The sequence below is a fragment of the Poeciliopsis prolifica genome, unplaced genomic scaffold, assembly GCF_027474105.1.
Source record: "Poeciliopsis prolifica strain line A6 unplaced genomic scaffold, Auburn_PproV2 SCAFFOLD057, whole genome shotgun sequence".
Classification (NCBI taxonomy): Eukaryota; Metazoa; Chordata; class Actinopteri; order Cyprinodontiformes; family Poeciliidae; genus Poeciliopsis; species Poeciliopsis prolifica.
Window position 1 is genome coordinate 3,255,037 of NW_026562432.1, and position 24,175 is coordinate 3,279,211.

Here is a 24,175-nt window from a genome sequence, read left to right on the forward strand (position 1 = left end):
TGCTAATTTCACATTTTAAACCATATTGGACTTGAATGAAATGAAGGCCCATCATCAACGTTTCACTTTCTGATAAAACACAAAACAAAAATAGATTTAAAAAATAATGTTTTATCTTATTGTTTGAAATTACCATATATAACTCTGCCTGGTTGTTGCAGGTAGTTGTATGCAGAAGTATCAGAGTGACTGGAAGCAGCTGCTGTGTTTCTGTTTAGATTCTCTTTATTTCTTCATATGGCTCATTCCAGGGGCCCTCAACTCTAAGCCTGAAGGGCAGGAGGGCCAATGTCCTACAGCCTTTAGGTGTGTCCCTTCCTGGTCCAACAAAGCTGAATCAAATGGCTGATTTTCCTCCTTCGTAAGCAGTCCAATTCTCCAGAGTTTGCCTCATAACACGTGTGTTTTAACTCAGGTACGTTGAAGCAGAGACACATTTAAAACCTGCAGGACTCCGACCCAAAAGGCCTGAACTGGAGGATTCCTGGTTCACACAATACATCAGAACATAGATATTTAAGAAAAACATTGATAGTTTGCAATACTGGGGCAACAGTGGTGATGGAAAAGAGTTTGTTTTGCAACCGATGGGTTGCCAGTTCCAACCCCCACTCTGTGTCTTTGTTGTTTCCTTTGGTAACACACTTCACCTGCCTGGTCTGCTGGTGGCGCCGGTGCCTGGCAGCATCAGCCTCCCTCTGTGGCTCCTATACAGCAGCTTACCACCGTCACTATGTGAATGACTGAATGTCATGTGAAAGCACTTTGTCATCCAGACTAGATAAAGTTTTGTACAAGTACAGGCCATTTACCAAACAAACAACGCGTTACTTTGAGAAGGTTCTTGAGGTTTGGCTGATAAAAACAATTGCTGAAGTCTGTCAGCGAACTTTAGATTAATATTCCAAGCCTAAATAGTTGGGACAAACTCTTTTTCACACTGCTGTATGTAAGGACATAATGTAATTAGTATTGTTGTAGTTCAAGTTTTGTTTGAGTAATGAACAAAAAGCCTAAAAATAACAGAAGAGGCCTGGTTCTACCCCAGACTTTGCAAGAATAAGGTTCCTGCCTGATTTGCAGGGGCGGAGTTGCGCTGCCAGGAGCTTGTCTGTGAGGAGGGGGGACACTTTAAAGGCAGTGAACGGGAGAACGAGCAGCCAAACTCCAGCCTGCATCGCACTGGGACCTGAGCATGGCACAGAGGGGGACAACAAGGAACGGAGAGGCAGACAAGATCCCAGCGTCAGATCTACCTCAACCTGTCAAAATCCAGCGAGTCAGATACACCAAGGTATGCAGCTGCACACACACATTTAAACCTGGAAAGAAAGCTTCTCAAGCACATGTGACTTCTCCACAGATTTTCATCAACAATGAGTGGCACACATCTGTTAGTGGAAGAACGTTCCCAACTCTGAACCCGGCAACTGGGGACACAATCTGTGAGCTCCAAGAAGCAGACAAAGTAAGAACTCTGAAGAATCACTGAAAGGCCCAAAATTATCCAATTCAAAGACTTCACTTGCAGATTAAGATTTAAAATAGATTTAATTCAATCAGGAAGTTTTTCTCATAGAAAATGAGACCAACATCACTGAAAAGATTATAAAACCATCTAAAGTCAAGTAAAGTTTACTTGTACATTTCAGAAACCAGGCAGTTCAAAGTGCTTTGTATTATAAAAATATTATACAGTAACCAAATGTGAAAGAACCAATAAACATATTTTGTAAAATGCAATCACCAAAATAATCAATACCCATCAAATATGTTGATCAATATTTCACTTTCTACAAATCAAAGGCAAGCAGTGATTTGTTTCAATTGTTTTGTGATTTTCTGGGAGTTTGTTTCAGATTAGAGGAGAATAAAAAGTGAATTCTGCTTTTTCATGTTTGGTTCTGTTTCAACCGATGAAGTCTATTCTGTATCAGCCTTCTAGACATTTATGGTCTGAAAGGTTGAAACAACAGCAGATCTTCAATGTATTTTGGTGATTTATAAACTAACAGTATTTTAAGGCCTGCTCTCTCAGTGGAAGGACTGCAGAACTGAGAGATGGTTTTAGTCAGAACCTGTTGAGACGTTTGTCTTTTAATCCTGGAAATGGTCTTGAGATAATGGAAGGCTGACTTTGTAACTGTCTTCATATGTGTTTCACGGTTCATGTCTGAGTATCTCAGTATATCCAGGTTTTAGTTCTGATCTCTAATTACTAACTGTAGAAAGCTGAAGCTGTGTGTTGAGTCGAGATTGTTCCTCCTAAGACAATAACTTCAGTTTTGTTTCAGTTCAGATGAAAACATCCACATGACACATCCACACCATTTATCTATTCTAAGCATCTGTTCAGTGACTGGATGTGTCAGAGTCACCTGGTGACATTGTAATCTAAAGCTGTGTATTATCTGCATAGCCATGGTAACTAATGTTACTTGTTATAAACTGAGCTAGAGGGACCATGTAGCTACATGCTTTCATGAACGCTATAATGCTTTATTTGTGAAAGAACGTTTTTTGGGCTTCACCTTGACAGACAACAATTATGAAAGTACCACACTGCTGGATAGAATTAACTAAAGGGATAAATGTTTGGGTCAGGCAGAAATTCAGCTCAAATTAATGGAAATAAATACAAACTCCTAATGTGAGTCAAAACAATAACGTGTGTGTGTGCGCGCGCGTGTGTGCGTGTGTGTGTGGGGGTGCGTGTGTGTAGGTGTGTGTGTGCGTGTGTGTGTGTGGGGGTGTGTGTGTGTGTGTGGGAGAGGGGTGTGTGTGTGTGTGTGTGTGTGTGTGTGTGTGTGTGTGTGTGTGTGTGTGTGTGTGTGTGTAATCTTGTATTTGTTTTAGTGTCAGGACCATTTTAAAAACTCATGCTAAATTGTGTGGACTGACTGTTACTTATGGGGCCCAAAAGAAGAGGTGTTGTTTTGGGGTTATAGGTCAGGTTTAGAACTCATGTGCAAAGTGAGTTTTGTTTGGATTAGATTATAATAGTCTACGGTTCAGGTCACAATTCCGACACTAAAACCTTCTGAAAAAGAGAGGAACAGCTTGTAACCTGTGTGGATCCTGACTGATGTGTGTATTCCCCGGCCTCCCTCCCCGGTGCAGGAGGATGTTGATAAAGCGGTCGCAGCAGCCAAAGCGGCCATGCAGCTGGACTCTGCTTGGCGGAAGATGGAGCCCTCCCGCAGAGGAAGGTTGCTGCACAAACTGGCGGACCTGGTGGAGAGGGACCAGAAACTGCTGGCGGTAAAACATCAATGCAAAGATACATGTGACAGTAAACAAAAATATGTGGGGCATGCATGATCTTTAGATGTAAGCCCTGTAAACCTCTTGTTTAAGTATGCCAAAGCAAGCTACCATTTCAGGAGGGGTGGTTTCAGTACCTTCATTAATGTATAATGAAAGTACTAATGAACTAATGTACTAGGAGGATACTAATGTATCCTCCTGCAAAACTCCTATTCTTATTATTTTCCTCAATCTCCCCCTATGAAACTCAAATATGTCCACAATTCATCAGTACATACTGAATTGTGGAATGTGATTGAAGAGGTTATAGAATATATATAGATATAGAATTATAATGCTCCACTTATGAAAATGAATTTGTTGGGCTTCTCCTTTGCAACCAGATGACAATTCTGAGTACCACACTTAATTCATGTACCTGTCAGGACATGGATTAAAAAAGCACTATAAAGTAGTAATTACAATAAAATAAAATGTAATAAGTGCATCTGCATCTTTTCTTCATTTCTCAGACCTTGGAGTCACTGGACACAGGAAAGCCATTTCTCCAAGCTTTCTTCACTGATCTGGAAGGTAGCATCAAAACGTTACATTACTATGGAGGTTGGGCTGATAAGATTCATGGCAAAAGTGTGCCTGTGGGTGAGTTTGTGTGGAATATTTCCTCTAGTTGTCAGCTTGTAGTTCCAAAACTTTAAAGACAAAAACAATGTTGATTTGTTCAAACAAACAAACTGTACAAACAAATCCCCACACAGGGCATCAGTGGATAAGTGGGGAGGATATTCTTCCTGCAATTGGTAAATCAATGGGTTTGATTCCAGTTTCCCTCCTTCCCTGTTTTTGGGTGCTTAGAGAGGTCAAAATGAACAGAAACCCACAATATAATGCAAGTTCAGTCAATAAATGATTCTTTGTAGTCCAAGTAAGCCTTCTCTCTAGATGTTGGGACATGCAGTCCAAGACAGCTGAGGAAAACAAATGGAATGAATGGCTTAATGAGAACTAACACAGTAACCAGAAATCTAATTGATCACTTTATATAACCCAATTCAAGAATGAGTCAAAGTACAAAGCCTGTATGTGGCTGTGAAAGTCAATACCATGGTAACAGAAAAACTGGAAGTTAATGTACTATAAGTAAACATTTGTATACTACAAATGTTTAAGACATTTGTAACACTGACTTGGTTTCAGAGACTTTATGGACGACGATATCTGAGTTCTAAATGTACAGAACTATAGATCACAGCATGCTGATGTTCCTGACAACCACTACAACTTAAACGTGAAATATGATTTTGGTCAAACACAAGAGCTGAGGTATTCATGAAATGACAATAACTTTTTTCTCTCTTTTCACAGATGAAACATTTGTGTGCTTAACCAGACATGAACCTATTGGCATTTGTGGAGCCATTATTCCAGTAAGTATTTGAAGAAAAAGGTCAGAATATAGTCAGAGGTGATGGTGTGTTTTAAAGTGAACCCGACTGCAGCAGACGAGAGGTGTAAAAAGCTCAGTTGTAGAATTAATGAAGAAAAAATAAAGAAAGAGAACACCAAAGAAATCAAAAACAATAGAATTCACAGGGGACTAGGAAATGAATCCAACTAAACTAAAGAAACATAAATTAACTACAGAGGCAAAGAATAACTAAAAACAAGAAATAAACTACACTCACTAAGGAAGAACTAAAGTTGAAATGGAAACAAGGGAGAACTAGTAGAAAAAAAGAAGGAACATGAAAAAAATACAAAACCAAAAACCAAACAACCCTAGATCCTAACAGTCTGATGGACAATTTATCGAGAGTTTTATGTTATGGGACCTCCAGAGTTAAGAAAATGTTTGGGACAATATTATCAAGGCAAAATGAGCAGGTTCCTCCCAAGTGATTTATACTCTGGCAGATTTAATTTAAAAATTAATTCCATTCAATCAAGAAGTTTGTTTTAATGAGAAATTAGACACTGCACTTTTCTGAAAATATGAAGGAGTATAAGGTTTTATGAAAATAAAATATTCTGGTTTCATTCACTTTTTTTCACAAAAAATTAACATATTGAAAATCTTTTGTGCCATTTTCAATAATTCATTGAAAGATCTCAGTTAGCAGTACTGTAATCTAAGTTTATGATTTGCATGTCTGCAATGATATTTTGATGTTTTTAACTTTAGTGATGAGTTCCAAGTCTTTGTGGTTGAAAGGCCTCCAAACTATCAGGGAATGAAATGCAGTAGATCACTTTACAGTCATCCATACTTTTCCAGTTAGAAAAGTATGGATGGAATGAAGATCAGAATGGATGGGATAGAATATTGAAGGTGGTGAAAGAATGAATCAAAATCACCACAGAGCAATAAACATGACAAATGGATTCATTTAGAAAATGTTTTAAAAATAATAGTCATTACCAACCAAAACGAGAAATGTATTTCAGAGTTCAACACGCATTCCATTTACTTATATGTGGCTCAGTTTATAGAGTAATTTAACTCGTGTTCATGATTTTGTGTCACTTCAGCTTTTACAGCATCTGGTAAGAATTTCATGTGCATTAAACACAGAGAGAAACATTGACATGTCTGCTTCATTTTTTCACAGCTGTAAATTCTCTTACTGTCTTTTTCTTTTTTGGTTTCCACTAGTGGAACTTCCCTCTGCTGATGCTCATGTGGAAGTTAGCACCAGCCCTGAGTTGTGGAAACACTGTGGTCATCAAACCTGCAGAGCAGACCCCACTCACTGCGCTGCACATTGGATCACTGATCAAAGAGGTCTCATTCCAAAACTGATTTCACAAAAATGTTTAAGGAAAATAATAGCTGGTGTCCAGATTCTCATCTGTGCCTGCAGTGCCTGCAGCTTCATTAGGTTTTTTTCATCGCCAAAGAGAGCACCTTGCTCTCACCTCACAGCTTCTGGAAAAGTCCTGTGGAACTCCTAAGTGTTTTTGACCTGAAATTATTGATGTGCTTGAAACATTAACACAAAACCATATTAACAGAAAGACTTCTTTAGCAGAATTTTTAAAATCTTTTATTTCTAACATATAGTTCTGGTCAGACATTTACATACAGACATGGACAGAAACAAACCTGGCCCAAAGTTGTCTGGGGCCTTAAGCAGAATATGATACAGGTTTCTTCAGGACGGTCAGAATGAAAATATGAAAATGCATTAAACAGAAAATGAAGGTTGAACCCTATTAATTTGACCAGATAGCTAATTAGCAATAATAATAATAATATAATAATAATAATTGATTTGGGGGTGAGTTTTACTTTGAACTTCTTAGTTGGACTCTTCTGGTATTTGAACCCAAGACATCTCACACCCTAAAGGAGAATCATACCCATAGACCAATGAGCCTCCCTCTCATTGGTCTAGGGTGTGAGAGTAACTGTGGAAGTGTGTGAGAGTAGGACAAACCTTTTCATCTAGCTGACTAAGAGCTCTTCTGACTGCCTGGGTTCAAATCCCAGGTGAGCCCTGTTGAACCCTTCTGAGCCATGCACACAGTTGCAGATTGAATCCATAAAAGCCTTTTTAGCCACAATAGAATAGAATACAATATAACACAATAGAATAGAATAGAATAGAATAGAATAGAACAGAATAGTGCACAGTGGTGCAGTTGGTAGCACTGTTGCCTTGCAGCAAGAAGGTCCTGGGTTCAATTCCCAGCCCACGGTCTTTCTGCACGGAGTTTGCATGTTCTCCCTGTGCATGTGTGGGTTCTCTCTGGATACTCCGGCTTCCTCCCACAGTCCAAAACATGACTGTTAGGTTAATTGGTCTTTCCAAATTCTCCCTGGGTCTGAGTGTGTGTGTGCATGGTTGTTTGTCCTGTTTATTTCCATGTTGCCATGCGACAGACTGGTGACCTGTCCAGGTGACCCCACCTCTTACCCGGAACGCAGCTGGAGATAGACACCAGCAACTCCTGACCCCACTAGGAACAAGGGTGAACAGATAATGGATGGATGGAGAATAGAATATACTTTGTAATCTTGCACATACAGAAACTCAGTTTTTAAAGGAAAATCTTTTTTGCATCAAACACAATTAGCCATTGTTTTCTTTCTGGTCCAAGACCATTTTTACCTCATCTCTCCCTGGCATGAACATTCTGAATGTGAGATGATGATTAAAATCTTTTAGTAGCGTGTTTGGTTTGGGCAGATAGGTTCTGGTGTCCAACATTAGCATCCTCTCTGGATTTCCATTTCAGGCAGGCTTCCCTGCTGGAGTGGTAAACATCGTTCCAGGGTTTGGATCCACAGCCGGAGCAGCGATTGCCAGCCATGAAGGCATTGATAAGGTGGCCTTCACTGGCTCCACGGAGGTCTGTGACTGCATGACAAAATGTTTCTGCTGCACACAGTAATTACGCTTTTGTGAATTTGAGGAACTGATCAAAATTTAAAAATGTGACATCCCTCTGTACTGATCTCCCTTGTGTTACAACTTTATAGACCCACAGCTCACAGCTACAGGCAAGTCTCTACCAGCTTTACTCATTTAAAGACTTGAAATTTTGCCAATTACTCTGTACAAAAGTTCACGTTTAGTGAATTTGCCTTGGCAGTCTCTATTAAAATACATTTTCAACTCATCACAGATTTTCAGTTATATTTAGTTCACGTATTAAACACAGAGCTAATCTGTGGTTAGGGTTGTTGTTCTTCTGGAAGTTGAACCACCATCTCAGTCTTTTATTGCCTCAAACAGATTTTTTCCATGATTGTTCCTCAATATTAAGCATCATCCATTTTTCCAAGCACTTTTACCTGCTTACTTGTTTTGCTAAAGGAAAGCATCCCCACAACATGATGCTGCCACCTCCAACGGCAGCATCATGGTGGTTGCCCGTGTATGCTAACAGGTTTTGATCTCACCTGACTCCAACTTCTTCTTTCATTTGACCAGGCTTGTGGTAAAATGAAGACAGACAACTTTTCTTCTTTTATGGTTTTCTTTGCCACTTATGGATAACCAGATTTGAACATATTTTGAATGCAACTGACTACACTGGATTTGGATTTGGAAACAGTGTTTTAGCTGTTTTCAGATCTAGAGGGAAAAACATACAGTATACACACCACACTTTTTAAAGTGTTTTATCAATAAAACACTTAAAAAAAACATCTAGAATTTTCCTCCAATCCATTCAGGTATGAATTCCTTTGACTTTACAGCCGAATACTAAAGAACTACTTAGAACTATAGGAAGTATGAATACTTTTGCATTGCAGTGATCTGCATCGGTTGATGTGAAACTTTCTACAGTAATTGAATGTTGTTTTTTTATCTTTATTATATAAAAACTGTTTCTTGCACATGGATTCACATATTTCTACTGACATATGTATTTACAATCTGAAGGCAGTTTACAATTTTCTTCCAGGTTGGCCAACTGATCAAAGAGGCTGCTGCCAAAAGTAATCTGAAGAGAGTCACTTTGGAGCTGGGAGGGAAGAACCCTTGCATTGTGTTTGCTGACTGTGACTGTAAGTAAAATGATCCTTGCTTTTTTATGCTGCTTGTCATATCCTATGGTATGCATGTGTGTGTGGGGGCGTACGCATGTGTGTGTGTATACTTAAACCATTAGGGATCATTTCTGGCATAGTCATTAACTTTCTGAAGATCACTGGCCCTTCCTTGTTGGAAGTTGTTGCCACCAAGTTATTAGCTTCAGTGGGTAATCACTTTTTCACATATAGCCAAAATGATTTATCTTTTAGAATGAAATAGTTATTTTAACATGACACTTGTATTTTCTCGTGACAACTTTGTCTGATTTAAACTTTTGTTTTTGACTTCAAATTAGCAGAGGGGTCTTAGACTTTATGAAATAATTGCCAGACAGTTCTGAGATGAACATATTTTCATTTGTGCAAGAGTTTTTGTAGAACCATGCAGATCACTGAACGACTGAACTCTGACCTAGAGGTGGTGCCGTTTCATCTTAAATTTGCATTTATTTCTGTCTGTGTGTGGTGTGTGTGTGCGTGTGTTTGTGTACAGTGCAGCTGGCTGTGGAGGAAATTCAAAAAGGAGCTTTTTACAACCAAGGCCAGTGCTGCACAGCTGCATCACGTGTCTTTGTGCAGGACAGGATTTATGAGGAGTTTGTGCGCCGTAGTATAGAAAATGCCAAGAAGATTGTTATAGGAGACCCTCTGGACCCCCAGACGACACACGGGCCACAGGTGTCAGAGCTTCAGATTTTAAAACTATAATTTAAAAAATTATGAAAACATATTTATGAATTGGCACTGTAAAATACATGACTGACTTTCACCGTGTGATAACTAAGATTGAATGAGAATCCATCCATCCATCCATCCATCCATCCATCCATCCATCCATCCATCCATCCATCCATCCATCCATCCATCCATCCATCCATCCATCCATCCATCCATCCATCCATCCATCCATCCATCCATCCATCCATCCATACATCCATCCATCCATCCATCCATCCATCCATACATACATACATACATCTATCCATCCATTCATTCATTCATTCATTTCTGCCTTTCTGTTCATCTTTCAAACTCTCCACCTGGTCAGTCCTACATATTTATTTTTATATTGTTAATATATGTATATCAAACCAGAAATTTTGTCTAATCACTTGCAAATACAAAATACAAAAACTGTTTTATTCATTCATTGTTTGTTGACCTTCTCTATTATTACTAGATTGACCAACAACAGTTTGGAAAAATAATTGAGCTGATAGAAAGTGGGAAAAAAGAAGGTGCCAAGCTGGAATATGGAGGAGGAGCTGTAGGAGAAAACAGTCTCTTCATTCAACCCACCATCTTCTCGGACGTCAAAGACAGCATGAGGATCGCCAAGGAAGAGGTTACAGCACGATGCACTGTGTTATGGATGAAAAGTGTGAAAAGGAAAAGCCACACGAGACACGCTGTAATAAAACACCCTGAAGAGAAAAACGGGTTGACTGTCAGAGAGCTTGCAGTGAAACAAGCCAAATTACCTAAGAGACAAACATTTGAGTGACAGAATGTCAGCCATCCCAGGTCTAGTGGTATCTGAAAAATCCAATCCCATTTAGCATTGTACACTGCAGATTATTTTTTTCTCTTCATTTAGAAAGCTTAATTGATATATTTTTGCTTTCAGATCTTTGGGCCTGTACTCTGTATATTCAGCTTTAAGAGCAAACAGGAAGTCATAGAGAGGGCCAACAACTCTCAGTATGGCCTGGTGTCTGCTGTGTTCACAACAAATATGGACAGAGCTCTGTCTGTGTCTGGAGCCCTGGAGACTGGAACTGTCTGGTAACCTTCTTTTCTTCTAGTGGACAACAACAAGCTTCTGAATTCCTGTGTATTAAATGAAGCACATTTTGAACAAAAGACTCAAAAGTTTTCATTGAAGGCAGTTAGACATTCACTCAGTTTTCCCTGAAGATGTTTCGACACCTATCCAGGAGTCTTTTTCACTTCTGGAGGAAACTTCACCAAGTTATGAAAAACCAGACCAGAAATTATTTTGGTAAAGTAAATATAGGGGACAAAAAAATAAAAAAAATACCACATGGTAGTAAATTTACTTGTGAAATAAATTAAACATGAAATGAAAGAGACTATTGACTCTGCAACTATATCACCTATCATGCGAGGGTTATGTGTTTTCTGTTCCACTGCATACAAGTTGACTACTAGCTTTGTTGTGCGTTGTAGGCTACATGATGGTGGGGCATCTTCTCCATGGTTGCTAATGATTTGTTGCATACCTTCTTCACAATGCAACATTTGGTTGCATCTTACTAATAGTACTTTTTGTGTGGATGATGTTTCAGTGATTGTTAATCTTACCTTGTAAAAAAGTATTTTCTGCAAATCTGTGAATACACAGAAGCCTGCCCTTCAGCTACTCCTTAGTATTGACAGCTACTATCCATCTCTATCTCATTAAAAGGTTTACGATAAAATATGTTTAGTTTGCATCCTTGTCTGTTTGTCCAGCTGACCACACAACACCATATGAACATTTTTGCAGTGAAATCCACTTACCAAAAGTTAGGTTACCAACTGTATGGTTTTTGATCAACTTTACAGGAAGAGATGCCTGTTTTGAGTCAAACACTATCTGAAGATTATGACACCATGTGCAAAGGGTCAATAAGAAAAAGGAAAAATGTGAATTTTGTTTTTAAACAGTAAATTTGTATTATGTGCTTAAATATATAATTAGTTAGAACTCAACTGAAAAATTTCAAGTTTAATGAACTTAAAAAAGTGAGGTATCCTTTTCTAAATGAATTGGTAAATTTATTTATTGGGCCATATATTTATTTCTGCTTCTATTTCCATTCTGTCAATTTCAGTATTCTAGTCTGTTGCAGCTATTGTCTAACACAAAGAAATGTTAAAATAATAATAATAATAATAATAATAATAAAATCATTGAGGCTTATCTTCTCTGTCTGTCTCAAGGATAAACTGCTATAACGCCATGCATGTCCAGACTCCATTTGGAGGATACAAGATGTCAGGAAATGGAAGAGAGCTGTAAGAAGCATCAGCATTTCATCATATTTCATTTCTTGTGTTCGACGCTGCCTGAACATCTTTCTCTGCTCTGTCTGATCTCTCTAGAGGGGAATATGCCCTTGCAGAGTACTCTGAGGTAAAAACTGTAACCTTCAAGATGAATGACTCCATGTAAGTGGAGCTGGGAAGGTCCATGCCACCCTGCACTGTCCTGATCTTTATGTCACTCTGTTTTAAAACTATAAAACATCAGAATGCTTGATTTAGTTTGTTAAATCTCCAGGACGTGAACGCTAATAGAAAATATTTGGGTTAGAAATTCTATGCCTTCAGAAAGCATTAATCTCTTTTAGCATTTTTCACATCTCTACACTTAGTAAAATGTAATTAACATATGTAGACAATGACAAAAATGATTTATTCACAATAAGAATTTTAAAGCTGAAGATTAAATAAAGTCTGTACAGGTAATATTATGTTTATTTATCTCCTGAATTTCCCCCAAAAAAATTTCAGAACATTTTACTGTTGTGGATCCATTTTCTACATGACTGCAGCATGCTGCCACTACCATGCTTTGCTGGGGAGATGCTAAGCTGAGAGTGAAATTACTCTGGAAGTGAGGAAATGTAGCAGCTCAGGGCTCAAATTAAGCATCTGTGCACAGGGACACGAAGCGGTCCAGCAGGTGGTAGATGTTTCTTCCTGCAAGAAACAGTTGGCATTCACCAACATAAAGATACAATAGTAAAAATGTATGTGTTGAGTATAAGAAAAGTATGGAAGTTAGATTTGTGACAGCAGTTATAAACTGGTCCCAGTGGTCTCTTCCTTCCAGAGTGCTGTGTGTGAATGCCAGGATCAGCAGAAAGAGAATGATCCAGCAGTCACAGCTGAGTTCAGCTCTTAATGGAATGAGGTGTTTCAATGTAAACTGGCCAGGATAAAATCATTCCCTATTTGTTATAGTAGTAGTAGTAATAATAATAATAATAACAATAATAATAATATTGATTATTGTTATTGTCATTCTCACATTTGAGAATCAATTAATTTGATTCTCAAATTAATTGTGAGAATCACTGTAAACAATGAAATAGGTTTGATTTATTTATTTAACAAGACATTTATTGATTAACATTGCTGGTTTATTTTATGGCTCCTTTGTGAAGAGTCTCCGGTCTGCTGTTCGTATCTGTGGGCGTGGTGTTATTTTAGGAAAGAATAGCGGAACTTCATGTTGTTTTGAAGCCCAACTGCTCCTCCGTACGCATGTGTAACAGCGGCGCGTGTCCGGGTTGGAGAGTTCGGATCTGAGTTCGGATCTGAGATTTCGGAAGTGGACTGGAAGTTTAGAGCCGGGGCAGGAAAGGTCCAGGTTACCGCCTTGACTCTGCGCAGCTCTGCGGGAGTAATGCTGTCCTGTCGGGAGCAGAGCTGGACGTGTCCTCCTGGAGGTAAGCCGGCCTGCTGTTTCTGCCTGAGGAAACGCGCTGCGGTCTGGGACGGCAGCCAGGAAGAGGTGGCTGCTGGGACTCCGCCGAGAGCTCCAGACTCTGACGCTGGATTTAGTTGACGCGTCATGGAAATACTTAAAGATTTATACAAAATAGAAGCAAGTAACAGATCCAAACTTCCGGAATCACTAGCCCAGAAACTTCGTTATGCAGATTTCCTTCAGTATTCGAGACAACTATCTTGAGAAGATGGCGCAGTGAGCGTTTGTAGAGCTGGAAAAGTGTCGCAGTTCATTTGCGCGTCAGGCAGACGCCCCCTCCTGTAAATACAGTGGAAAAAATATTTACTACTCTGTTGTTTAAACCTGTAGCAACAGAGCAGTGCAATTACTCTCTGTTTGTTTGTAGTTGAAGCTTTTTAAACATTCAAAATATGATGCAAAGTGTTTACATGACTGCTATTAACTGGTGCTGATATTTACGGTGCTATAGTAACAGTCTGGTCTCAATACAGAGCGAAATGCTACAATTAACTCCATAGTCCGGGTCAGGTGGAAAACACAGGAGTGAGCTGTAACATAGTACTCTACTGACAATGAAACATTTTTTTTATTAAACTCTTGAAGCTATTTTCATTGAAAAATATGTTCTTTACACATTTGTTAAACCTGTCACTGTCGTGACAGAATGGTATATGAGACAGACACTGTGAAAAAATGTACCTCTTTCTTCCCCAGTGTTCCTTCTGCCACCTGCAGAAATAGCTCCCAGTCAGAAACAATCCATCAAAGCCAAGAGGAGGCTGTTAGCGCTGCTAATCATGCTGCTCACCCTCGGCTATTAAGAAACTATTGCTTGCTGGAGGCGTAGACTCTTTTGACGTTTTGAGAGATTGGATCTGATTTTACCCAGTCGCTAACATTTACCTGTGACATAAATTATGCACCAGCTCAATGAAGCTCACCGGAAATTGTTTGTACTGTAAACAACCCAGTGGGAAGAAGCAACATGTTGCCTCTTATGCTCTAAAACAGCCCAGAAAATCGACAACGTCATTCATAACTTCTCCTTCTGTTTGCTCATTGGCCCAGTTGGAATTCAGCTGGAGAAATCCCAGTCAGAGCACACAAAGGAGATGAGAATCGAGTGGAATTACAGAGGAAATGCTTTGATAGTCACCTATTTTAATAGTTCAAAACACTAAATATGCCTCAATATGCATTAAGATGTTTAATCACTACTGCAGAAGCTGACAGACTGTGAATCCACAGTCTTCCTTGTTTCTGCTCTTGGCAGTTCAACCAATCAGCCAACAGGGCTGGAATGAAATGGCTTAGTTCCCTTTCAGTCGATTCACTCGGTACAACACATAGAGTATGGGATATCACGCTCCCACGTGACCCCAACTGAAGACACCTTTAATCACGCTTTTAGGCAAATGACGTGTGATGACGGGTGGCAGGCCCCGCCCGCATATAAATACGCCCCATCACCGTCATTATTCAGTTCTTACGCTCTTCACCTCGCTGAGAACACCCAATTTTCAACTTGTGCTTTCTAGCTGCTGCTAGGTAGCATCTTTTTTTCCAGAACTAGCTTAACTGCTCCTGTTGGTGTTAGTTACCGCTGCCTGCTGGTTAGCGTGTCTGCCCGCTGAGCGCTAGTTGTTTGTGTAACGGGTATTAAGATGAAATTCTTGCTAAAATATGTTTTGTAATTACCATGTGATGAATGGTTTTTGGCGCCCCCTACTGGTTGCCTATAAATACAAAGCTAAACCGTAAATTCCACGCAGTCTGTTGAGCGCTCTACTGTGGTAAGTCACCAAATCCAGTTCTTTTCTGAATAGTCATAGTAGGTGTGCTCAAAGACTGACGTGGAGTTTTATTGCAGTATGCGGAGAGCTGATGGACCAGTAGTGGAGCTCACTGTACTAATTTGTGTTGACCATTTATTACAGGTAATTATATTATATTATTTATTAGTAAATTATTTTGTCAGTTATGTTTGTCAGTTTTTCTTCAGTTGAGTTGTCGGTTTGTCTGTTGTATTGTCGGTTTGCTGTATTTACCAGCTTGTCAGTTTGTTTGTTCCCTGTTTCAGTTAGAAGTTACTGTTAATTAGTTTATTAGTTAAATTTGATTGTTGTCTGTCTATTTTTTTTTCTTTATTTATAGGAAATAGAATAGAATGTGTTAAATTAATTTTAAAGAAGTATTAATAATCAAATATCACTATACGATCATTTGTTAGAAAAATATGTTGTTAAGCCAGATTGTAATGATTGTTTGTGACGCAGTCTGTTGAGCGCTCTACTGTGTATGCGGAGAGCTGATGGACCAGTAGTGGAGCTCACTGTACTAATTTGTGTTGACCATTTATTACAGTTATTACAGAAAATTCAACCAACTGGCCTCCTCTGTGTGTATGACGGGACGGGCATAAAGGGGAAGCTGTTACATTGGTGCCGTGACCTTGGACTACAATCAAGCTCGTCGAACCTGTGACCGTCCTGTCTGCCACATCGGGTTTTGAATACATTTATTCACATTGTGTATAGTTTCATGTTCACAGTAACATTTCAGGACAGTGAAAAGACGTTGCTGTACACTTAAACCTTTATGGAGCATTAGAGTAATATACTATGCAAATTGTTCTGACTTATTTTGTTTATTATTTGTTTATTCCAAATTGATGATTTTATTTCTTATTGTGTTTTGGATTTTGAGTATCTTTCCACTTGTTAAACTCCCTGAACAATGTCTAATCAAAGTAACCACTTTTGGTTCAGCACACCCATTAGTTTTGGAAGAGGAAGAGGTGTGCTTGCTCCCATTCCTTTTTCTGTTGATAGTCCTGCTCCTGGTGGTCTTATGCCCTCATTAGATGAAATTCCTAGTGCTAGAGTCCATAATCCTACTAGTGACAGTTCTGAATGTGTAACTGCACAGATGAAATCTGTTTTACAAGAGATAGGACATCAGCTGGCTGACAGCATCATTTCACGCATACAGCCACATATCACAGTTTCTCCCAGTTCTACAGCCACACACTGCAGGGAGTACTGTGTGTCAGTCTGGTTGTGTATCTGATGTATCCCAGGTTCAGGTTGTCTTGCAGAGAAAGGTCAAAGAACCTCCATGTTTTGCAGGTAATGGCTCAGACTCCATTACAGTGCATGATTGGGAAGATCAGATGAGAACATTCATTAGGAAAACTGATGTTAAGATTGAAGAGCAGGCTGAGGAAATCCTTATGCATCTAAGGGGAAAGGCTAAGGATGTAGTTAAGTTTGGGATTAGAAATAGTAACATTAACATCACTGCTCATCCTGACATGATTTATAGTCTCCTCAGAAAACACTTCAGCTCTTCTAAATACTCTGCTGTCCCTTAGCTGACTTTTACTCGACCTTGCCCAAAGACCACGAAGACCCATATGACTACTGGCTGAGACTAAACAGAGCAGCTGACCTTGCTTCTGACTGCCTGAGAGAGCAGGGCAAATCATTTGAAAATCCTGAGATGGAGGTGACACGTATGTTTATTAGGAATTGTCCCTGTAAAGACCTGGCTCTCACTTTCAGATCCAAACTATTGACAGGTGGTCAGCATGTGAAGTCCTGGAGGTGCTGAATCAGTACCATGCTGAGATGAGCTGTAAAGAAACTTTCCCAGTGCGCCACGAGAAGACAGTAGACATTAAAGTGCACAAAGCAGAAGTGGGCCATGGCTTGATCCCTACACATAACAGTCAGGAGTACCCCCAGACACACAGCGCTCAGTATGTCTCCCTGACAGATGTAATGTCGATGTTAGAGAAGGTTCTGCTACATGGAGCCTCTAATCAGCCACATGAAAGAAGGCGAATTCCACCCAGGCGACCTGTAGACAATGCAGACATAAAATGGTTTCACTATTAAACCATGCATTATTTGCAAAGCTGACGACCACAGTGCCTTGTCACATTGCAGAGAAAATAGGCTTTGTTTCAAGTGTTATGCTCCAGGTCATTCACGCCACAACTGCCCAACTAAAAGCTGCCCCAGAGCATCAGGAAAACTGACTGGTCTGCACACAAGGGAGGACAGTGCAGATGAACCCAATAAGCCTCCCACTAAAAATGAGTCTCCAGAAATCCAAGATAATGCATCCCTCTTTGAGTTATACAGTAGTACATTGACCTCATCCAAGAAACCGATATTCCAGGGATCCCAAAGAATAGCAGAAACTAACAACCTGTTCTACACACCTGTGTCTGTACAGAATGGCCCCACCCTCAAAGCACTATTAGACAGTGGTTCAATGGCTTGTACAATAAGTGAGTCCTCTGTTCAATCCCTTTTACAGCAGTGTCCTGATAAACGAAAGGCACAGCTGAAGACTATGTGATTATAGGCTGTGGTGGACAGCAGATTTTCCCCAAAGACATGTATGACCTTGATGTCATGGTTTATGGATGCAGGATGATAATTCCAACAATGGTTGTTCCAGGACAGACAGAACAGATGATTCTTGGCAGCAATGCAATCAAACACATTCTAACCCAACTAAAGAGCACTGACAGTTACTGGAGACTAGTTTCTTCACCCAACAATGGCCAAACACCTGACCACTGCCAATTTCTGTCACTGTTATCCAACACAGAACGTTGGAGGGGTGATTGCATTCCAGATAAAGTAGGGACAGTGAAAGTAAAAGTTGTGACCCTGAAACCACAGAGTGAGCACCTTGTCTGGAGCAAGTTACCTGAGTCGGCGGTGATGTCAGCAGGCAGTACAGTGATTGTTGAGCCAACACGATCTAAAGCTGGACCAAAACACATCCTTGTTGGCAGAGTTGTCACTCCTCTTTGGGGAGATCGATGGGTACCTGTTAGGGTCATCAATCCTACAGACAGGGTTATAGTACTGAAGAGAAATGCCAAATTAGCAGATGTGTCTCCATGTATTGCAGTTGAAGACCTGCCAAAAGCTGACAAAATTGAGTGTAATGTGCAATGTATACAGAGTACAGTTGTGCAACCAAGGTCAGAGGAGGACATGATGAATACGCTGAAAGTTCTGGGTCTGCAAGACATTGACCTGAAATCATGTGAAGTGCCACTGCAGTGGAAAGACAAGCTCCTTGACCTCATTGTGCAGCATGAGTCAATCTTCTCCCGTCACAAGATGGATTGTGGAGAAGCTAAGGGGTTCGTTCACCGCATCCATCTTGTTGATGACAAGCCATTTCGTTTACCCTACAGGCGCATACCACCAAGCCAATATGAGAAACTGAGAATGACTCTGAATGAGATGGAAGAGAGAGGCATTATCCAGAAGTCAAACAGCGAGTATGCATCTGCACTTGTTCTGGTATGGAAACCAAATGGTGACCTCAGAGTCTGCACTGACTTCAGATGGCTCAATGCGAGAACTGTGAAAGATGCTTACCCACTACCGCATCAAGCTGATGCTTTGGCTGCCCTTGGTGGTAATGCATTCTTCTCAACAATGGACCTGACATCAGGCTTTTATAATGTCCCTCTGCACCCTGATGACAAAAAATATACAGCATTCTCGTCTCCTTTTGGATTACATGAATACAACCGCCTCCCTCAAGGCCTGTGCAATAGTCCGGCTACATTCATGAGGATGATGATGTCGATATTCGGGGATGAGAACTTCACAAGCCTATTGTGCTACCTTGATGATCTGATGGTATTTGCACCTACAGAGGAAACCGCACTCCATCGCCTACAAATGGTTTTCTCCCGTCTCAAAGAACACAATCTTAAACTCGCACCCAAGAAGTGCTTCTTCCTAAGGCGGACTGTGAAGTTTCTTGGACATGTCATCAATGACCATGGTGTCCGAACAGATCCTGAGAAAGTGAAGGCCATAAATGAAGTCCAAGTCACTGACCTAATGGAGTCTGATGGAAAAACACCTTGCCCTAGCAAAATCAGGACTTATCTAGGCATGGTGATGTACTATCAAAGCTTCATTGAGGCATGTTCTGCAAAGGCAAAACCACTATTTAAGCTCACAGCTGGACTGGATGCTCAAAACAAGCACAAACAAGGTCGCAAACTTGTCAAAAAGAGAGGTCATGTGAAACTGACACCTGCTGATTGGACAGATGCATGCCAGATTGCTTTTGAGACACTGAAACATGACCTCATGACAAGTGTTACTCTAGCCCATCCAGATTTCAAGGCACCATTTATTCTAGCTGTCGACGCATCCTTTGATGGGATTGGCGCTGTCCTGTCACAACTGCCACCTGGTGGAAAAGTGGCCAGACCAGTCGCCTTTGCAAGTAGAACTCTTTCACGTTCCCAACTGAACTACCCTGCACACCGGCTTGAATTTCTTGCCTTGAAATGGGCAGTATGTGACAAATTCAGCCATTGGTTGAAGGGCAGACACTTCACCATATGGACTGACAATAATCCATTGACCTATATCCTGACCAAACCCAGACTTGATGCGTGTGAACAGCGGTGGGTGGCAAAGCTTGCTGCATATGACTTTGACCTGAAATACATCCCTGGCCCAAAGAACATTGTTGCAGATGCCTTGAGCCGTGAGCCATTTGTCCAGTCATGTGTGGGTCATCGCCTCGTAAATGAGCCATATACCTTGCTGTTGGACCAGGTCAACAGTGTGAATGACAAACTCGTGCAGGATGTCTTCAGAGTGTCCAACAACTGTCAAGCTGTTGTAGATGATGGTGGTGAGATACCAAATGATCCAATTCAAGATACAGTTCCACTAAACACAAAAGGCTCAGTCTCAGCAGAGGAGGTTGCTGCCATCTTCAATGTTCAGTCCAGCGGAGGTGTGAGCCAAATGATGGGAACTAGTATTGACCCCAATTTTCTTCTGGATGAAAACCAGTCATCTGCATTCCCACAGAGCCAGCTTGTCAATTGGCAGGAAGCTGACGACACAATCAACAGAGCCATGTACTTTGTACGGAGACATAGAAGACCTACCAAACGTGAAAGGACTAATGAATCACAGAGCGTGATTAAGCTGCTGAAACACTGGACCAGACTCACCATACAGAATGGCATGTTGTACAAGGCAAGGAGAGATCCTCACATGAACAAGAAAATCCAGTTCATAGTACCTGACTCAATGAAGCAAAAAGTTCTCCATGGTCTCCATGATGCAGCAGGTCACCAAGGCCAGCACCGTACCTTGTCTCTGGTGAGACAAAGATTTTTCTGGAGTGGCATGGGCCGTGATGTAATGAACTATGTTCGGTGCTGTCAGCGCTGCATTGTAGGAAAGACAGCGGAACCGCACAGCCGTGCACCATTCCAAAACATAGTCACTACTGAGCCTATGGAATTAGTCTGCATAGACTTTTGGACTGCTGAGCAAGGGAACAAGTCTGTGGATGTTCTAGTTGTGACTGATCATTTTTCCAAGATGGCACATGCCTTCCCCTGTAAGAATCAGACTGCCAAGGAAGTTGCTCGTCGTCTCTGGAACAACTTCTTTCTCATTTATGGGTTTCCTCGTCGTATACATTCTGACCAAGGGGCCAACTTTGAGAGCAAACTAATCAAAGAGCTTCTAGAAATGGCTGGAATACAGAAATCCCATACAACTCCCTATCACCCCATGGGGAATGGTGTTGCAGAGAGATTCAACAGGACTCTGGGAGACATGATCAGATCCCTTCCTCCTCAGCCAAAAGCAAAGTGGCCACAAATGCTACAACTACTAACCTTCTGCTATAACTGCACAGAGCATGAGACAACAGGGTTCGCACCATTCTACCTGCTATTTGGAAGGATCCCTCGTCTACCTGTTGACGTGATGTTTCAACATACCCTTACCGACAACACTGTTGTCAACCACTCAGACTTTGTTTCCCACCAAAAAAAAGATCTACACAAGGCTGCTCAAATTGTGCAGAAAAACAGTCTCAAGGAACAGACTCGCCATGCCAACCTGTACAACCGTAAGATCAAAGGCTCACCTCTCGTCATTGGAGACAGAGTCCTGATTGCCAACAGAGGAGTGCAAGGAAAACGCAAGATTGCAGACAAGTGGGAATCTACCCCTTATGAGGTCATATCAGTCAGGTCTGATATCAATGTCTACAGAGTTCAAGATGTCCTAACGGGCAGAGAGAAAGTTGTCCACAGAAACCTGCTACTCTCTGTTAGCTTCTTGCCATGTGAGAATGCTGAGGACCACGAATCTGACAGTACTACTGCTGCGCATGGAAGTGGTCTATGTCCAGACACACCTGATGAGCCGGAGAACAGTGACAGTGACAGTGACATTCTACCCTCAGACATGATGACAGCCCCTTCCACAGACATGTTCGCTCCTGACAAATACCTCACAGACGTTGACGCTCCTGTGACGGCTGCTCCAAACGATGACTGTTCAGACATTCCAGGCTCCTCACCTCAAATTGTTTCTACAAAGCTTGACCGTCGTATTCTTAGGGACCGTAGTTCCATCAGGCCTCCCAAACGTCTTATTTGTGAGATGAATAATCAAGAAGTAGATGAAACTTCTTTATCTGCAGTGTCTGTTAGTTCCCTAATTTCATTTTTTTCAAATGCATTTTCAGTTTAAGTAGCAGAGTTAAAACCGTGTTAACCATAGAGGTGCTTGAGTAGTGCTTTTAGGGTCATAGGAACAGTGTTACATTTCAAAGGTGTAATGGGCACTTTTGAGTCTGTGTTTAGTTAGGAATTTGATCAACTCCTTTCTTTACATACTCCCTTTTGGCAGAGTTTTTGCACTGACAAGTATACCCACTTTCGTTCCTAGTGTTGCACTTTTTTTTTTTTTTTTTTTTTGCTTTTTCCTTAGTACACCCACTTTATTTGATTGTTTTGTTTTGTTTGATCATATTTTTCATATTTAGCAGAATTTCAGGGGGGTGTATGTAACGGGTATTAAGATGAAATTCTTGCTAAAATATGTTTTGTAATTACCATGTGATGAATGGTTTTTGGCGCCCCCTACTGGTTGCCTATAAATACAAAGCTAAACCGTAAATTCCACGCAGTCTGTTGAGCGCTCTACTGTGGTAAGTCACCAAATCCAGTTTTTTCTGAATAGTCATAGTAGGTGTGCTCAAAGACTGACGTGGAGTTTTATTGCAGTATGCGGAGAGCTGATGGACCAGTAGTGGAGCTCACTGTACTAATTTGTGTTGACCATTTATTACAGGTAATTATATTATATTATTTATTAGTAAATTATTTTGTCAGTTATGTTTGTCAGTTTTTCTTCAGTTGAGTTGTCGGTTTGTCTGTTGTATTGTCGGTTTGCTGTATTACCAGCTTGTCAGTTTGTTTGTTCCCTGTTTCAGTTAGAAGTTACTGTTAATTAGTTTATTAGTTAAATTTGATTGTTGTCTGTCTATTTTTTTTTCTTTATTTATAGGAAAAATAGAATAGAATGTGTTAAATTAATTTTAAAGAAGTATTAATAATCAAATATCACTATACGATCATTTGTTAGAAAAATATGTTGTTAAGCCAGATTGTAATGATTGTTTGTGACGCAGTCTGTTGAGCGCTCTACTGTGTATGCGGAGAGCTGATGGACCAGTAGTGGAGCTCACTGTACTAATTTGTGTTGACCATTTATTACAGTTATTACAGAAAATTCAACCAACTGGCCTCCTCTGTGTGTATGACGGGACGGGCATAAAGGGGAAGCTGTTACATTTGTTTGTTTTTTTCCTATTTTTACTTCTTTTTTTTGTTTCGTGGTTCGGGATGAGCACGAAGCAAAAGGCGGGTCAAATTTGTGCAGAAAGTACTGGGGGAGGCTACCGCTTCACAACAAGACCCCATGCTCTCCGAGTCTAGGAACCCGGTTTCGTCCGAGTCTGACGAGGACGTAGGGGCTAAAGCTTCCACTTCCAACTGGTCGGTCCCCGCTCCAAGCTGTGCAGACCATATGGAGTACGTGGACGGGTTCGCCGAAACGGCTAGGATGATGGTGATGTGCCAGACCTCGGCCTGGAAAGTCACAGCCTGTCTGAAGACGATGACGATGATTTTTCCGCCGGTCAGCTCCCTTCTGCTGCGGCCGCTTCTCCGGGGGGTCAGGACCACACGTCGTTCCTTTCCCTTTTCCGGCGTGCAGCTGCTAAGCTAGACGTTGAGTGGCCCACCCCTCCTCCTGCTCAGAAGGTGTCCCGGTTCACTGGATTTCTACCTTCCGACGGAGCCGGCTGCGGTTAAAAACCGTCTGCCCATGTTCCCGGATTTTGTTTCAGAGCTGACGTCATCCTGGAACAAACCGTTGTCCACCCGGGTTACGGTGCCTGGCTATGGGCAGTACGTGGACCTGGAGGGTGCCGACAAAGCCGGTCTGGTTAATTTACCACCGATGGAGGCGTCCTTGGCAGCTTACCTGGCGCCATCATTCAACCATGGGGTGGGCGGCTCTGCCACCCTGCCCTCAAAGCAATGCAGGTTTTCCGCATCCCAGTTGGAGAAAACCTATCGCGCTCAAGCAACCGCTGCTCGCTCCTTGAGCTCGGCCACCATGCTTGAAACTTATCAAGCTATGTGCTTGTCCGAGCTCGGAGCTCAGATGCCTCCTGATAGCCATCTGACCCACCTCTTGAATGAGACCAGAATCACTGCGGATTATATTCTTCGCACATCCCGCTGTGCGGCGCTCTCACTGGGGCGGGGGATGGCTTCCACAGTGATCGCTCAGAGACACCTATGGCTGACGCTTTCTGACGTTCCCGATAGGGACAGAACCATATACTTGGACGAGCCGGTGTCAACAGATGGGCTTTTTGGACAATCCCTTGATGCAATCCAAGCGAAGTTTGAGCTAAAGAAAAAGCAAACTGAAGCTCTTCGTTGCATCATTCCCAGACGTGACGTCAGGTTCAGGCCCAACATGAACGCA

General features: G+C 41.2%; 2 protein-coding genes across 5 annotated transcripts in view; both read left to right on the forward strand.

Moving 5' to 3' along the window:
• Positions 1–937: 937 nt before the first annotated feature.
• Positions 938–12,277, forward strand: aldh1a3 (aldehyde dehydrogenase 1 family, member A3). The gene is made up of 13 exons (XM_055060031.1): positions 938–1,294; positions 1,364–1,468; positions 3,121–3,261; positions 3,780–3,909; positions 4,633–4,694; positions 5,921–6,049; positions 7,507–7,620; positions 8,683–8,785; positions 9,306–9,490; positions 9,993–10,157; positions 10,440–10,597; positions 11,759–11,833; positions 11,921–12,277. Exons 1-13 carry the CDS (start codon positions 1,196–1,198, stop codon positions 11,988–11,990), a joined length of 1,536 nt encoding a protein of 511 aa, XP_054916006.1. The 5' UTR covers positions 938–1,195; the 3' UTR covers positions 11,991–12,277.
• Positions 12,278–13,077: 800 nt separating this feature from the next.
• lrrk1 (leucine-rich repeat kinase 1) overlaps positions 13,078–24,175 on the forward strand; it is a 66,021-nt gene continuing 54,923 nt past the window's right edge. For 3 of the 4 annotated variants that reach the window (XM_055060026.1, XM_055060029.1, XM_055060030.1), the window contains exon 1: positions 13,078–13,272. The gene's annotated coding sequence lies outside the window, so the exon portion shown is untranslated. Of the gene's footprint in view, positions 13,273–22,359; positions 22,466–24,175 lie in introns of those variants that run through there. The other variant, XM_055060028.1, reaches the window with a different exon arrangement.